The sequence below is a fragment of the Mauremys reevesii genome, linkage group 3 (genome assembly GCF_016161935.1).
Source record: "Mauremys reevesii isolate NIE-2019 linkage group 3, ASM1616193v1, whole genome shotgun sequence".
In the NCBI taxonomy this organism is placed as follows: domain Eukaryota; kingdom Metazoa; phylum Chordata; order Testudines; family Geoemydidae; genus Mauremys; species Mauremys reevesii.
In genome coordinates this window covers 139,327,738-139,344,775 of record NC_052625.1, presented here as the reverse complement: position 1 = coordinate 139,344,775, position 17,038 = coordinate 139,327,738, and the positions used below count along the sequence as shown (strand labels likewise).

Here is a 17,038-nt window from a genome sequence, read left to right as displayed (position 1 = left end):
GCAGTGGTTTTCTAACTCTCACTACGAAAACCAAACACAATGGTAGCCTAAAATATAACCATCAGTACATGTACCCTTCTGATCTCTACAGCTTCAACAGAACTGATTTATGTTACCCTGTACACAATCTGGGGCTTTATTTTAAAAAGTTTGTATTTTTAGTGATAATGGACCCGATCCTGCAAACATGTATGTACATTCTGAACTTTAAGCATGTGAGGCATTTGGGAACGGAGCTGCACACTAATGTGTGTGTGAATTGGTTCTGTTCCAAAGCTTAATATCTCGGAAAGGAGGAATGGAAAGGAGTGGAGAAAGGACATGCTGGGTTTTGTCAGTTTTCTCCTTAAAATAGTTAGTAGATCGGGTTGATAATCCAGTTAAAATCGAAGAAACCCACAAATTTGTGTTTGTTTTTAATTTTTTGAAACAAGTAAAAAAAAACTGATTATTGAAAATTTTCCACCAGTTCTGCAGCTGGAAATTTTTTTGAAAAAAATATTTAGCTGTTCTTTAGTTGAAATTTTTTTGACAAAAGGTTTTGTCAAAAAATTTAAAACTTGGAAAAATGTGAGCACCTCTAGTAGTTAGCAAAATCTGGGCTTACAGTGCTGCAAAGGATAAAGGCTTGAGGAAGATGTTGAAAAACATTAGATGTGGTGGGGATTGAAACCTCTGAACACAATGAGAGAGGAGAAATAGTGTTAAAAAAGGAGAAAAAATAAATGTATTGGGAAGAAAGTCTGAATAGTTCCTGGATTTCCTCCAGAAGTCTTCAGAGTCACATAAGCAGAGCTGAGGAAGAGGGTGTGAAGTGCGGGCTAGGGCTGGAGTTTGTGGTGAGAGAGAGGGACAAAGGAATCAACAGTGGAAGATAGAACAGAGCTGACCAAGCAATCCACAGTGCAGAGGGAGGGAAGGAGTGGATAAAAGGTGGCAGAGACCTTAGGGATGTTGATGGATTAAAGCAGGGGTAGGCAACCTATGGCACACATGTCGAAGGCGGCACACAAGCTGATTTTCAGTGGCACTCACACTGCCCGGGCCCTGGCCACCGGTCTGGGGGGCTCTGCATTTTAATTTAATTTAAATGAAGCTTCTTAAACATTTTAAAGACCTCGTTTACTTTACATACACCAATAGTTTTGTTATATATTATAGACTTAAAGAAAGAGACCTTCTAAAAATGTTAAAATGTAATACTGGCACGTGAATCCTTAAATAAGAGTGAATAAATGAAGACTCAGCACACCACTTCTGAAAGGTTGCCGACCCCTGGATGAAAGCATGGAAGGCTAAGTGGTTGGTGACTAGTGCACAATAGTGAGAGAGATCAGAGTGTGATCAGAGAAGAGGAACTTGGAACAGATGTAGAAAGGGAGTAGCACGGCATGAACAAAAAGTCCAGGGAGTGGTCATTTTAATTGTGGGAGAACTAATCTAGGCTTAAAAGATACATGAAGAAGTAAGGTCCAACAAGTTGGAAGCTGAAGTGTCAGACAGGACATCCGGGTGAGAGCTGAAGTCACAGAAGGTGTGGATGGGAAACTGAGAGATGAATGTAAGTGTTAAGAACTGAATACATGAAAAAGCAACAAAGAATCCTGTGGCACCTTATAGACTAACAGACGTTCTGCAGCATGAGCTTTCGTGGGTGAATACCCACTTCTTCAGATGCAAGAGGATCTGATTGTTTAATTGTTTTATCCATTTGTTCATTTCTTGTTATTTTATATCAAATAGCCAACTCTCATGATTGTATTGTGAGTCATGATATTTTTTTTCTTAAAGCCCCAGCTCTTAGAATCCTATAACAGTAGCAAAATCTCAGCTTTCATTTAAAAGGGGGAGGGAAGCTCTAGCCCTAATGATTGCAGAGAAAAGCTTGAAAACATCAGTCCTGAAAGCACAAAAATTAAAAGGCAAATAAAAAGAGCCTGCGTTTGTTATTTTTAAAAATCTCATGAGTTTCAAGTTAATCTTTTTTAGGGGAGGGGGCTTAACTCATAGATTTTTAAATGTTTTGGGCTGCCAATGTGAAATGGGTTTGGAACAAAACTACTGGGTGACTTTCACTTGTCGAGACAGAGCAAGCACTCGGCAGGTAATTCCTGACAAGGTGCCTGTGCAAGGAGGGGGAAGGCCGCTAAAATTTCCAACATCTTATTTATTGCCTCTGCTTGTCACTGAAAATACAGAGTGATCCATCAGTGTTTATTGGGTAAGAAAGAATGCAGAATAAGGTAGTTTTAAAAACACTGGTAATAATACACATTGGTAAAAAATGTGATGACTGCTTAAATATCTAACTCCATGAAACGACAACTCCAAATATATGGGATAGAAATATCAGTGATGTAAATATTGGGGCCTAAGTGCCAAAGTAGTCTAAGTTGCATGCCTGATAAGTACCAAGTTAGCACAAAAGGAATCTAACTCCTTGTAGTCTCATGGGTGGTAGGTGGAGAGAGTAGGAAATCTGGAAGGGAGAGGGAAGGGGGTTGTGATCAATCAGAAAGAAGATATTCCAGGGGTGCGAAAAGGTGAATTTCTCACAAACACAAGACCAACTGTGGTCCAGGAAGTCATAAAAGGATTAAGAGGATGGTGTAAGACAAAGAAGTTCATCAACCCTACTGTAACTTACATTAGAACAAATGCATTCCCAAGTGCACTCACAAAGCTCTCAGTGGCATCATGCTGTTGCATGCAAGTCTGCTCTTGGATCCAAACAGCATTTCAACAATGAAAACAGGGTTGTATGGGCTTCAGTGGGATTGTCTGCAAGAATCAGGTGATTAAATTTTGGTCCAGTATTCTCTATCAGTATCAATTCTAGTTAACTAGCATACATTTACATACAAAAAAAATATATTGATGTATTTTGCAAAGAAATTGAGGGCTATAAGCAAATTACCAATACATAGTTCATATATTTGACCTATTATAAAAGCTTTTGATTTTGTAACATTTTCAATCTTATATGCTGTATATTACTAACAGGCCATTCATTTAGGACCTAAAGTGGTTCTCCATAAGGGTTCCTTTGTGGGCTGACCCTAAAAGCTACAATGGTTGCTTTTTCTCTCAATTTCTTTGGTCTCCCTATGTTTCGTGCTGAATCAAGTTGAAATGTGCCGGCATGCAAACAGATTACATGAGGTCCAGGCACCATTTAAGCCCCATTTTGAGGATTTAATGGAGTCTTAAATGGTGCATAAGCCTTGTGTGGCCCCTAGCAAAAACATAGGTGAATTTCACCCTCCATGAACAACTTTCTTACAGGTCCCCACAAGGTGGGTAGTGCACCACTCCTTTGCCTCCCTCGCCAATGCACTCATCCACTGTGTCTGGGGCTTATACAGGAGTAGGTCCCACTCCTACAAGACTGGCGGCCACTGGGGTCTGCATAGATCAGCTTGCAGGATCAGAGTTTATTTTGCACATTTCATACCAGTAAACCTCAATTTAGATTCATGTTCTTTGGAAATTGCTAGCTCACACCTGCGGGCTCACACACTTTTTGTATCTCCACTTCTGACTTTGTTCTTTTGTGTTTTTGTAAAGTAGGCTGCATGGCTCTGGATACAGCCTATAACACCACACAGTTTCTAAACACAAGATCCAACAGCTGTGCATCACACATACGTATTGTGAGCATTGTGGTGCTGGAATGCAGTTTATCCACTTACCTACCTCCTCCTCCAATATTTATTTCACAAAAACAAATAATTTGATCTTAAACATCTAGACCCCTATGTTAGCCAACTTGGCATCCCCTTCCCTGACATGATCTCTTTGTCCCATTAGGGTCCTGTTATATGTGGGAGAATAAAAGCAGATTAATGAGCAGAAAGTATTCTGTAACCTCATTTCTTTATAAATGAGTTCATGTCATCATTACACAATTATTTGAATTTTGGGAAGACAGCCCCAGGGATCCATTCATTGAAACAAAACACAAAAAAGGCAAATCTTACTGCAAGATTCCATGCATGTGGTATGCCCAGTTATTATATATAACCACCTAACGTGACAACACAATAGAAAGTGCAAAGGGTTTAGTCAGACACACATTTACACAAACAAAAACCAATACAGGCATACAAAAAGAATCATTTTTGCAAGTAGTATAGAAGAGTCCCTGTAACAAATGAGAGCTGCATGAATTCAAGTTTACTTGGCTATAAATAAATCTAACATTTTTCTTCTCTCCATGGTAAAAATAAAATAGGAGCACAGATGCATTACACTCTCCTTTGTGTAACCAGTCTCTCCATTTTCAATTATAGTCATCAATCTGTTCCATATAAAATACCCTCCCCACTCACTTAACCAAAGAAATCAGCATCATGCAGCAAAACCTTTTGCTACAAAATAATGTAAATGAGAACATTCCTTTTTTGTGAATATAATTGTTCTTGAAAAATGTAAAAAGGACGCTAGTCTTTTCTTTAAAAGGATTTCTGTAGTTGAGATAGAAAAAATACTTTACATTTATTTAGCACTTTTCATCAGAAGATCTCAAAGTGCTTTTTAAAAGATGGACATGTATTGTTTCCATTTTACAGATGGGGCAACTGCAGCGCAGAGTTGGAAGACAAACTTTCAAAACCAGACCCATGGTGTGTCACTATTTGATTGCCAAATCAGAGATATCCGGCTCCTGATTTTCAGAAGCGATGAGCATCCGAAACCTCAACTGAAATCAGGCTTTGTGCCATAATTTCAAAATCAGTGGACACTTGAAAATGTTGGCTTAAGTGACCTGCTTGAGATCACACAACAAGCCATAGAGAGAATGCTAAAAACAGAATCCAGGTCTCTCGACTCCTGTGCCCTTACAAAATTTACCTAGAGACATGGTGGATTTTCCACCATTTACACGCTTTAAAATTAAGACCGGATGTCTTTCTGGATGAGCTACAGCATTTATTGTAGAAGTTTGGGCTTGATGCAGGAATCACTTGGAGTAATTTTATAGCCTGTGTTACGCAGGATATCAGACTAGATCATCATAATGGTCCCCTCTGGCCTTAAAATCTATAAATCCATGACTATGAAAATACTAGAAAATGTAGTAGGAACAATCCTATATTGGCAGACAGATAGAACAGATGACCTAATAGGTCTTTTCCCACCTCCTTAGCTATGAATTCTGCCACTGGACCACACTTCCTCATACATATTTGGTGTGCTAATGGATCACCAAGGTACATATAATGGAAATCCGTTTCGCCAGCTAAATACCAGAGAACTCTAATTCTCTTCTCCATAGGATAGTTCCGAATAGATATACTGCTGTCCTGAACACCGTCCATCTGGTTGCTTGAAATGAGACAGCCATTTAACTAAATTGGTGGCAACTTCAAAAACCATAAGCAAGTGATTTAAAGGCAGCAACGTAGGGTGCCAAAATGGGGTAACTTTTGGACAGTTATTAGTCTACATTCATAATCCCAACAGAAAGGCCAAGGCTGAATGAATATGGAAACAGAGATTTCCTATAGGCAAGAAATGAGGTATATTGGCAGATCAGTGTGAAGATACTTGAACTACCCTGACAAAGTCTAAATTTGAGGACTGTGATCCACAGAACCTAGAAATGTCACAGACAATCTCAGCATTAGATTAATATATAGCCCCTTTTTCATGTAAAAGATTGTAATCATTTTTTCATTTTCAAGGCTGTTTTTCTTAATTATCTCCACAGACCCGCCCCACAGCCCTTCAATTCACTATGGAGACCAAAGTGGGTAGACTATGATTAAATGAACTGGTATAGTGAATGCTTCCATAGAAAAGAATAAATATCTGCATTAAAAAAATCAGATTATGATGATCAATAAAAAGTGCTAAAAACATATAAATTATGAGAAATACTTTAAAACATTACTTAACATTATTTCTCAAACCAGTCTATACACATTCATTTCCTATTTGCCACTTAGAATTCTTTCAGAAACCCAGCAAATGTAATTACTGCATGGGTTAAGACTTCTGCTTAAACCTCAGATGGTTAGTTTCCTAGCAGGGTTACTACCCTGTCCCAAGATCATGCCACAAAGCAAAATACAGTAGAGTCATAAGACCATTTTTTATCAACAAGCAATTTACCATTTCACTATCCTGATATGAGATTTCCTAGATTTTTTTTATTCCACATGGAGAAAATTGATACATTTCCCCCGCCTGGGCAATATGCTAGTTTGATTTTATTTTCCCTGACATTTCACCTGTCAGATTACGATAAATATAAGAGACAAAGAATAATTGTCACATTCTCACTGAATTTCATCATCAAATATCTGGACAAATTAAATAAATTGGAAGTGTAATCCTGAGGGAAGACATGAATGCTGAAAACAGTGTCAGATACCCAAGTCATCTTCCAGGTACCCAGGATTCTAATACAAGTTTAAAATACTCAGAAAGGGAGCCTATGCAGAAGAACCTTCACACTGTATTTTTTCTTCAGCTCCTTGTAGCACCAATACCGTAGTAAGTAGAAGAGAGAATTTTTGTACAGACCCAAGAGAACCTATATAAAAGGATGAAGATAAATACATTCTGCAAAATGCTATTTGCCAAAAGCAATTATCATGCCAAGAAAAGGTAGCAGGTTATCATGATATAGTATAACCATATGCTAATTAGGTGGCAAAATGAAAAGATTCATGAGATAGAACCCATCAAACATAAACCTGAAAAAGTGCACCCGCAATTTGCAGGTTCACAGTCTCTCTTGCTCTCACAGTGAGTCATGAAAACTTACCTGCTTGACCAGTGGTAATACTGACAGCTGCAAAGAGCCTCTGGGAACGGCTCAAGTCAGATACCCCATTTACAGCTTCCACTTCAAAAGTGTAATTAGCATGAGCCAGGAGGTCCAGGACAGTGACGTAGTTATCTACTAATCCAGTTTGCTGGGGCATATATCCAATGTTACTCCCACAGGGAACACATTCACCCTGCTCCCAGCTGCACCTTTTGCACAAAATTCGGTAGGTCACATCATTTCTTCCCCCATTGTCGGCAGGAGGACTCCATTCCAAACTCACGGTAGTCTGGTTGATATTGAAGATGAGGTTCTGTGGTGCAGATGGAGGTCCTTTGTAACACACACAAAAAAGGACAATGTAAACATATGAAATCAGTGAGGGACATTTACTTAGTGTTTTAATTACTGAGGCTCAAACTTGACAAAGCATTTTTCTTCACATAAACATTTTATTACATTTACTACAAACTACATAAAAGCCTCCTTGACCTCACTTGGCAAGAAGCTTTATTTATTTTCCATTAAGAAATCAGGATAACAATTGTCTGTGTATTTACTGCAACTGACTTTAGCCATTTTTCTTCTGTGCAATTAAAAGGATCAGTTAACACACCTCAGAAGTTTACTCTTACAACATTTTTAGTATGGGGATTTTTCCCCCTTTTAAGCAAACAGCACAGAATGCATTTAGACATTCCTTAATCAGCTCTGATTGATTTACAGCAGTATTTGGGTACAGCTTTGGATTTTGGAGACTTTCATTACTTGAACCACCAATCTGTGTAGGTTAGTCTATTTGCAGATGGAATGTTAAGCTAGATCCCATTACATTTCAATCAAAGTCCAAATCCACACAGGTTACTTTTCATTTTGCATTCAATTCATTTTTGTGTAGTATCATATTAGGCATGCAGTCTGTGACAATTTTAAGACTTTAGGAAAACCATGCTTGCATTCTTTCTATTATGTCTAGTTATGTATTTACCCAGTAACTTCTTTCCCAAGGTTACATCGGGCAAACATGAAATTATATTTATGTTGATTCTATATTCAGTGTACATTTTCCCATTGCAGTTCAATTTCATTTATCAGTTTCATTTATTACTTTGCAAACATACTGAAGGCCAATAGTAAGTACTGGTGAGAACAAACTACAAATGGCTGCACCCTGTTGGTTAAGCAACGTCCTTCACTATTAAATTCATGACTGACTTACTTGTGCATGCAACATATGGTGGATCAGAAGGCGCTCTATAATAGCTATCATCACAATCACATCGGGAAGATCCTTCCTTGTCAGAGAAACTGTGAGTAGGACAACGAGAGCACTGTAGATCTTGAGAAGATGATTTGTAGAATCCTCGGCCACATGCTAAGGGAGAAGAAGAAAATCTCAGATATACACTTGCATGTGCATCTGCCCTGCTTCCTTCTCCATCTCAGTTATATGGAGAGTGTACACTTCCACAGCACTGATATTGTTGACATCAAATTACTTCAGCAAAAGCAAGGCATTGTGCTCAGCTACTTCATGACAAATATATATTATTCTTCATCTTGTCCATTAACTTGATTTAGTGGCATAAGCTGCAATGCAAACATACACTACAATTGGACCAGCAGCTGGTGGCCAAGTATTTTGACTGTGAAGAGTAAAGAAATATGACAGCTAGGACCCAATTCTCCACTCAGACACATCGAAATCAATTAAGACTGGACCAGAACCTCAGCTGGTATAATCAGCATAGCTCCAATTTAAATCAGCTAACCATCTGGCCTCAGAAGTGCGTATCTACAGGCATGACGAACCACTGGGTAAATTAACTCAGCAAAAGTTCAAATACATTGAAAGTCTTAATAGAATAGAATGAAAATCATGGCTTCAATCAGTACCAGTACTTGTGTTATAGGTACACTGTGGGCCATTTGGTGGCATTTAGCTACACCCCTCAAGGGGAGGCACAATCCCTTCAAGAGTTCCCTAGTACACAGAGAAAGTGTGCATGCTACCCCATTCTTCTGGATCATAGAATCATAGAATATCAGGGTTGTAACGGACCTCAGGAGGTCATCTAGTCCAGCCCCCTGCTCAAAGCAGGACCAATCCCCAACTAAATCATCCCAGCTAGAGCTTTGTCAAGCCTGACCTTAAAAACCTCTAAGAATGGAGATTCCACCACCTCCCTAGGTAACCCATTCCAGTGCTTCACCACCTTCCTAGTGAAAAAGTTTTTCCTAATTTCCAACCTAAACCTCCCCCACTGCAACTTGAGACCGTTACTCCTTGTTCTGTCATCTGGTACCACTGAGAACAGTCTAGATCCATCCTCTTTGGAACTCTCTTTCAGGTAGTTGAAAGAAGCTATCAAATCCCCCCTCATTCTGGATTAAGCAGTGTGCTTTCACCAGGGTGCTCAACCAGCATCTAAGGCCAGTAAGAAATGGAGCCTGGTCCTTCTGGCTGTCCTGGACAATTGTGCCAGGGGTATAAGGAGTGGGGAATGGCTCACTGGATTCCCCACCCCCACCGCTGTGCACCCATTAAAGGGCTATGGACAAACTAGCTCATTGTGAAGTTACAATATTTGTTTGCTTGCTTGCTTGCTTATTGTACTAGCTATTAAACTGATTTTTAAACACATTTTCAATCACCTGCATTTATCTTCTATTAAACAAATCACACTGCATTTTCTTGCTTATAGAGCAAAAACATTTAAAAACCTACCTGAATGTGATTAATGGATATATTTTTAACCTTTACTTCAGTTAACTACTGGGTGGAAAATCAACCTGCACAGATTATTAAACAAATTATTTTCTAAGTAATCCTCCTTGTTCCCAAACCTGCTGGAATGTTTCAAATGTAGGATGGCTGCATCGTACTGAACAAAGGGAAATGCCACCAATGGTAAACAGATTATGACCCCATTTCACCTTAAGTGAAGAAGGTTACAGGGGCACACTTGCTAATATAGCAACCATTGTCAACAGAAAACACGCAAGAGTACAGAATTCCTCTAAAAGCTTCTAATGAAACTCAGGCTCTTTCAACTGCACAGCTTCATTCAAGTTCTGTTCTCCAATAAATCAGGCAACCACAGCACAGACAATTTAACCTCTAAACCACTGCTTATGTGTGTGAAAAATGTATTGTGGGTATTGTGGGTGAAGCTTAATATCAGGTGTTAAAATCTTCACTGGGAAAAGCTAGTTAAATAGTCCTTATAAATCCACAGAAAAAGCATTTGCTCTGGTAGCATTCACATTTGATTGGTGAGGCTGTCTCACAGCAGCTACTGAGTTACTGATCTTAAAATATTTACATGTGGTTTTGGAGATCAGATACCACAGTGATGGGCACGATCTAGTATAGTAGCCATACAATTCCACTTAATGTATAGGAGCACTATGCAACTCTGATATAAATTATACAGGTCAAATTTTCCTCACTTGGAATGATAAAATCCACTCTTGATTTAGTTCATTACAGATGAAACAAATGAAAAATTGTCTGATTATTTAACTCTGATTTTTTTCAGTTTTCTAAAGAAAAAGCAGGTCGAAAAGACAATAATCATAATGACATTTTGGAGTTTGTCCTGTTTAAAAAGTAGGGGTTCTAAGCCAAATTGTCTGCTTGACGTCAATGAAGTTGCATTAATTTACCTCAGAAGAGATTTAGCCCTATGTTTGGAAAATATATGTTCTCTTTCACTGATTGTATCCCTGCTGGGTAACATTCCTAATATAGCACCACTAAAAAACAAACATCTAACAAGAATTCCTTAGTATGCATTCATCAGAGCATTTTGGAACAAACACTTGGATAAACTTGACACATTGAGTTTTCAGATGAGGCTAGGAGTTCAAATTTAATGCAGAATTAGTCTTTTTCATCCTCTTTCAAGATTATTCCAAGATTTCCAGGACAAGCACTGATGCTAAACTGTTTTGTAAACATGAACTATAAATAAATATTAATGCATTAAACTTACGTCTATTGTTCCAGCACACTCAATTAAGATCCAGCCACCTGATCAAATAATAGGTTTCCTGTCTTGTCTTAGCTAGTCAAGTTCCTCAGAAGATGAGGAAAGCACTGGACAAACACACTGCATCTTCCAGCATGCAGTCCTCTTGCAGAGCAAAGAGCAACTTGAAAGGCACAGATGCCTACTGTGAATCCAGTCTGTCCCTCTCATCAGGGAACATTACAAAGCAAAGATGCCAAAAGAAAATAGAAATTTCAGACAAAACAACAAAACAAACAGAAAACCCCTTTACATTTTTTTTTCCTGATGGCTTGATCTAGACATGTATATGCTCAGTCACTTGTTATTTAAAGTAAGTGTGCATTTCTTATTATAGATCAAAGGATTTGAATGTCTGCTACTAGTCTAAGTGAATGCTCTTTATTCTTGTGCAGTGCATACCAGAAGCAGCAGGATCAGACACTCATTGTATCATACTACTATCTCCATCATCTTTAGTTCTAATAAGAGGTCCATGTGATGGCATTTAATTACTATTCCTTCAACTTAAGCACCCCATAAATATAGAGCAACATTATCCCTGCAATGCATTCCTTAACAGCCTTAAAAAGGTGCTTTCAACTGATTCTACCACAAAGTCTAATAGCAAATTGTTACCAATATCACACACAAAAAGGTTTTAAGAAATTTAAAAAGGAATATTTTCAAGGTACCGTACATTATATTAAAAAGGGCAATGCTCCTCTTTTTCTGATGGAATTAAAGAAACAAATTAGCTTATTGCTATTTTTTCCTTTCTAAATTTGGTTTCTGTTCTTTTAAGCTAAGACAGGAAATTATCTATTAATTGTTTTTCCCCTTGGCCCAATCTCCCTGAATTGTCAAAAAAAAATTTTAAATTATAAATCATTAAAATATATATTTTGATCTAATGGAGAAAAAATGACTAACATCTCTAGATGTTCTTTGAAAGGTCTTTGGAGCTAGAAAATTTACCTTTTTCAGCAACAAAAGTTGGTCCAATAAGAGATATTGCCTCACCCAACTTGTGTCTCTCATTAATTGTAAATAACCGTTTGCCAAAGAAATGCTAATGCTATCCGCAGACCTGTATATATAGTATTATCCTTTTGTAACAGCTACTCTGTAGCCAATGCTGAGGTGGTGATTTCAATTTAACCCCCAGTTTGCTTTTGATCCTGTATCTCTCAATATTTTGATACTTTGCCTAGGTAGCAAGTAGCTTTGTTTTTAAATTTCAGATTTTGCATATGTGGTGGTCCTAAATGGGAAAAAGACAATTTGCCGTGTTTGAAAAAATAACAGGAGTCACATTTAAATGTGGCACGTGGTGCATGATGAGCAAAACAACAAAATTATTGTTCAAGCCACATTAGCACCTAGAGGCCCCACATAAGCTCAGAGCCCCATTGTGCTAGGCACTGTACACATATGTAGGAAAAGACAGCCTGTGTCCTGAAGAGAAATAATAGAAACAAAGGCACACAGAATGAATGCAAATTGCCCAAGGTCAAATAGAACATTAGAGCTGGGAACAGAACGGATGTCTCCAGAGGCCCTGTCCAATGTACCATACTGGAGTAACTCAGGGTATTTCCTAGTACACATATGGCTGTACAGGGAATTGAAGGGCTGAACCTCTCTAGTCCAGCACCCTCGAGACCTGACCAGTGCCAAACCAGAGAATTTTCCAAACTATGGGAGGTCAATGCAGAATGCCAGTGGGTCTCCATAGGTGCGGGAAGTAGGGATGAGGGGGGTGCTGCAGGCTTTGCGCCCAGCGTGGCCCCCTGCCCATGGTCCCCGCTGCCACCCAGGGTCCCGGTCGCCAGCCCCTCGACCGGGGCTACGATGCAAGCCCCAGGTCCCAGCCGCCAGCCCCTCGCCTGGGATCCCAACCGCCGGCCACTCTGCTGCCACCCAGGGTCCCAGCTGCTGGCCCCAGGTCCCAGCTGCCAGCCCCTCTGCAGCCGCCTGGGGTCCCAGCCATCAGCCACAGGGCTCCGCAGCCACCCCCAGCTGTGGTCTCAGCCTTATCCCTCACCTCAGTTCCCCGGGCTGGGACCACAGCTGGGGGCAGCTGTGGAGACCCAGGCCAGGGCCAGGAGCGGAGCCCAGCGGCCAGGACCCTGGGCAGCAGCAGAGCCCTCGCAGCCGGCGGCTGGGACCATGGCCAACAGCAGAGGGACTGGTAGCTGGGACCCTGGGGCCTGCATTGGAGCCCCCAGCCGGGGGGGCCGGCAGCTGGGACCCCGGGCAGCAGCAGGGCCCCACCGGGTGCAAAGCCTGGAGGTGCTGCAGCACCCCCCGGCACTCCTACTTCCAGTGCGTATGGGTCTCTTATTATTTTTATCTCGCCACCGAGGTGAATAAACTGAACAATGCTTGCAAGGCCGCCTAACCAAGGCTTACAGCTCACTTCATAACGAAGTGTTACTGTTGTTACCCAATTTACTGTATTGGCACATGGAAATAAGTAGATAAAGCATAAAAACATAAAATAATATGAAAAATAGATAATAATAATAAAGGCAAATCTATAATTTACTCATCTAAAATGATTCCTTCCAAAGTGATGTGACAATGACTGCTAACTCAAGTTACATCTGGGGTCTCTGCTGTAGGTATATCCAGAATAGATGAAGTGGAGGCTACAGGACTTCTGACTGTAGAGTGCTGCTCCACACTCCTCTTTGCTACCTTTAACCAAACTTCCAGCGGGGCTTGTCTCATGTATTTTGGTTTTTCTGTAATGAGTTTTTCTCGTAGAGACATGATCGCTTGCTCAGAAATGAAAGGTCAGAAAAGAATGCTCCAGTCCTTCTATTAAATTTGTTGCCAACTGAATGCATTTAGCGATAGAATTTTTTTCTGTGACATATTCCTCATCATCTTATCACCATCACTGGCTTCTTCGTTATCTTTGTTTTTTTCCCTGCTGTACCATTTGCACAATTTCTTCATCCATCGTTTGATTAGCAATTGGTGCATCTGTGTCAACTTCCATCCAGTCTAGTAAATTTTCCTCTCCCAAATCCTTGGCCAGTTCAAGTACTACAGAGTGAGACATATCACTGGCATACTCCATTAACTCACTAACAATTTTTTGGTTTTCAGACCCTTCAAATCCAGTGAACTCGCACTTGTCATTGACATCAGGACTGCCCTAAAACATTAGGGCTGGCCACAATTTGTGCCATCCATTATTCAGAGTAGATGGAGTTGCTCTTTTCCAGGCTCTAGCTAGTGTCCAAATCATATCCTTGAGGTTAAATTATTTCCTAAATGTTGTCAAACTCTTCCCATCCTTAAGCAATACTAGCAATTGGTGCATAAATTTGAGGACTTCAATAACTCAGACATAGGTTAGGGGTTTGTTATTGACGTGGATGGGTGAGATTCTGTGGCCTGCATTGTGCAGGAGATCAGACTAGATGATCATAATGGTCCCTTCTGACCTTAAAGTCTATGAGTCTATAAGTCTATAAACTCGGACCTGTACATACATTTCAGGATCACAAAATACTTTGATCACAAGGCTGAATCTCAGGTACAGTTTGGGGGTAAATACAGTCCCACCATGTTATTTTTGACAAGCAGCTCTGCTTTAGGGTAGGCAGAGCAATTGTCGAGAATTAGTACAATTTTGCACTTCGGATCCAGATCTACCGAGATGAAATGGGCTCTTGCCTCTGGTACAAAATATTTCTCAAACCACTCGAGACATAGATTAGTTGTTATCCATCCCTTTTTGTTGCCACAGTAGATCACTGGGAATATTTTCACCCCTCTGAATGCCCTTGGGTTCACACTTTTTCCCAATAACCATGAGCTTACATTTGTGAGTGCCTGATGCGTTGCTACAACCAAGGACAGTTATCCTGTCCTTTGACTCCTTCATACCAGATGGTGGCTCCTCTGCATCACTAGCCAACATTTTTGTAGGCATACAACACCAATAGAGAGCAGTTTCATCGGCATTGTATACCTGCTCTGGGGATAACTTCTCATTTGCAACTAACTGTGCAAATTTATCAACATACTTAACGTCAGCTTCCATATCTGCACTTCTTTTTTCACTGCACACGCAATGTAGACTAATGCCATTCCTGTTTTGAAATTTCTGAAGCCATCCTTGCGAATAGTCACACTCATGCTGCAGGTTAAGTTCTTTGTAGATTATTTTTGCTTGTGCCATCACCATCTCACCTGAAATTCTAACACCTTCGTTCCTACGAAGCTTGAACCAATTTATAAGCGCACTATCTAAATCACTGCTTTTCCCCTCCTTCAGTGTCTTACGAATACTCATACTTTTTTTACTGTCATGTTTGGCAAAATACTTAAGGATTTGATTCTCTTGATTCTTCAAATCATATACTGTAGATCAGTGGTTCTCAAGCTATCTGATGTGGGGGACCGGCAATTTTTTTTCCCAGTGTGCCAGGGACCAGTGCCATATTATTATCCTATTTAACGCTCTTATGAGGAAACTCGCCATGGACTGGCAGCCGATGGCTCGTGGACCAGCACCAGTCCATGGACCACCACTTTGAGAAGCAGTGCTGTAGATGACCCTACATTGTTAAACTCACACAAAGCACGCACCGATGTGCCCTTTTCCATTTTCTGCAACAATTTCACCTTTTGCTGTATTGATATTGACACATGCTTATGTTTAGCAGCATTATCAACACTGCCACTGCTTGCTGGTCTCTTAGAAGACATATTTACAGGTAAATCTGAGGTAAATACAGCACAGAACACTGAGAGCCAGGACTGGTAGGACTTTGCCTGACCATGGGAAACCTGGGCCCACCCATGATAAGCGGACATCTGGCTAACTAAATATCATGCTTAGGAGCCGACTCCTCATCTTGCTGGGGGGTTCTCGACCCCACCCCCTCTGCTTGAGGCCCCGTCCCCACTCCACCCCTTCCCCCAAGTCCCTGCCCCGCCTCTTCCTACCCTGCTCCACCCACACCCCACCTCTTCCCCGCCTCCTCCCCCGAGCGCGCCCCGTCCCTCCTCCTCCCCCTCTCTCCCAGAGCTTGAACGCTGAGAATCAGCTGTTCGCGGTGCTCCAGAAGTGCTGGAGGGAGGAGAAGGAGTTGGTAAGCGCAGGGTCGCCGGTGCGTAAGAGGCATGGGGGAAGCTTGGCGCCGGTGGATTTCCACACCCTCTAATTTTTTCCATTGGGTGCTCCAACCCCAGAGCAGATGTGGAAGGCAGTATATGGCATTTTGGAGTCCCACTTGTGGGAAACAAAGAGGACAAAGAAAGCTGTTAACTTAAGTAATATACATTTTTTGATGCAACTTTAAAAACTTTTCAGTGTAAAAGCTATGAAAAGCTAGAGGTGTTTTTTTTGTGCTAGTACAGCTGGGTTGGAATTTAAATTGGGAGAATATGGGAAAGAAGGATAAATTAGCAATAAATCTTTTTCAGATAATAGGAGGAAAGATGGCAAATAGGACTGACGTTAATGATGCATTCATTCAGGAGAATTATTGTTATGAAGAAATGTGGAGAAATTAGGGAGAGCAGTTAGATTAGAGAATCAAAGGGCACGCAACCACTCTTTCTACCATTTTTGGCATGGTGGATGCTTGACTGAACATTATTTTTTTATCATAACTTCTCAGTCTGCATGAAAAATAACAAAACTTAATATGTTGCATGTGGTGATTAATTACTGTTTGTCACCAATATATAATATTAGAATAATCACTAAGAAAATGAATAAATATACACTGCGTTATCAGAATAATAGAGCTTATTCAGTAATTCTTGATATGTCATGTTTAATTGACCCTGCCATCATATGCAAATCATACTGGTACAAATATCATAGTTTTATACATAGTGCAGATTAAAGTAATGTTAATAAAACAGTAGCCTCTAAGAAGTTAATAATCCAATGGTGACAAAAATGTGGACCTTGGTGGAGATGAGGGTTAAACTGCTAGCAATTTACTTATGAATGTGAGGAGAAATCCTGGCCCCACTGAAGTCAACGGCAAGATTCCTATTGACTTTAGTGGGGCCAGGTTTTTCACCCTTAATCATCTCCTCTCGTACATTCTGAATAAAACTTGATTTGATCAATAGGGATTCCCATTTACCTTTTAGTTTTGCTCTGTTCAGTTATTATTATTTTCCCTAGACAGTGGCTAGAATTTTTGTTTTGTTTTGATGTGGACATACTGAACATAAATATCCGTTCTCCAGATAACGCAAACCA

General features: G+C 40.2%; 1 protein-coding gene across 7 annotated transcripts in view; it reads right to left on the bottom strand.

Moving 5' to 3' along the window:
* EPHA7 (EPH receptor A7) overlaps window positions 1–17,038 on the bottom strand; it is a 168,537-nt gene that overhangs the window by 95,188 nt on the left and 56,311 nt on the right. For all 7 annotated transcript variants that reach the window (XM_039531211.1, XM_039531212.1, XM_039531213.1 and 4 more), the window contains 2 exons: window positions 7,998–8,153; window positions 6,776–7,111 (listed from right to left, as the gene is read on the bottom strand). In XM_039531211.1, the coding sequence (XP_039387145.1) occupies window positions 6,776–7,111; window positions 7,998–8,153 (492 nt within the window). The remainder of the gene's footprint in view (window positions 1–6,775; window positions 7,112–7,997; window positions 8,154–17,038) is intronic.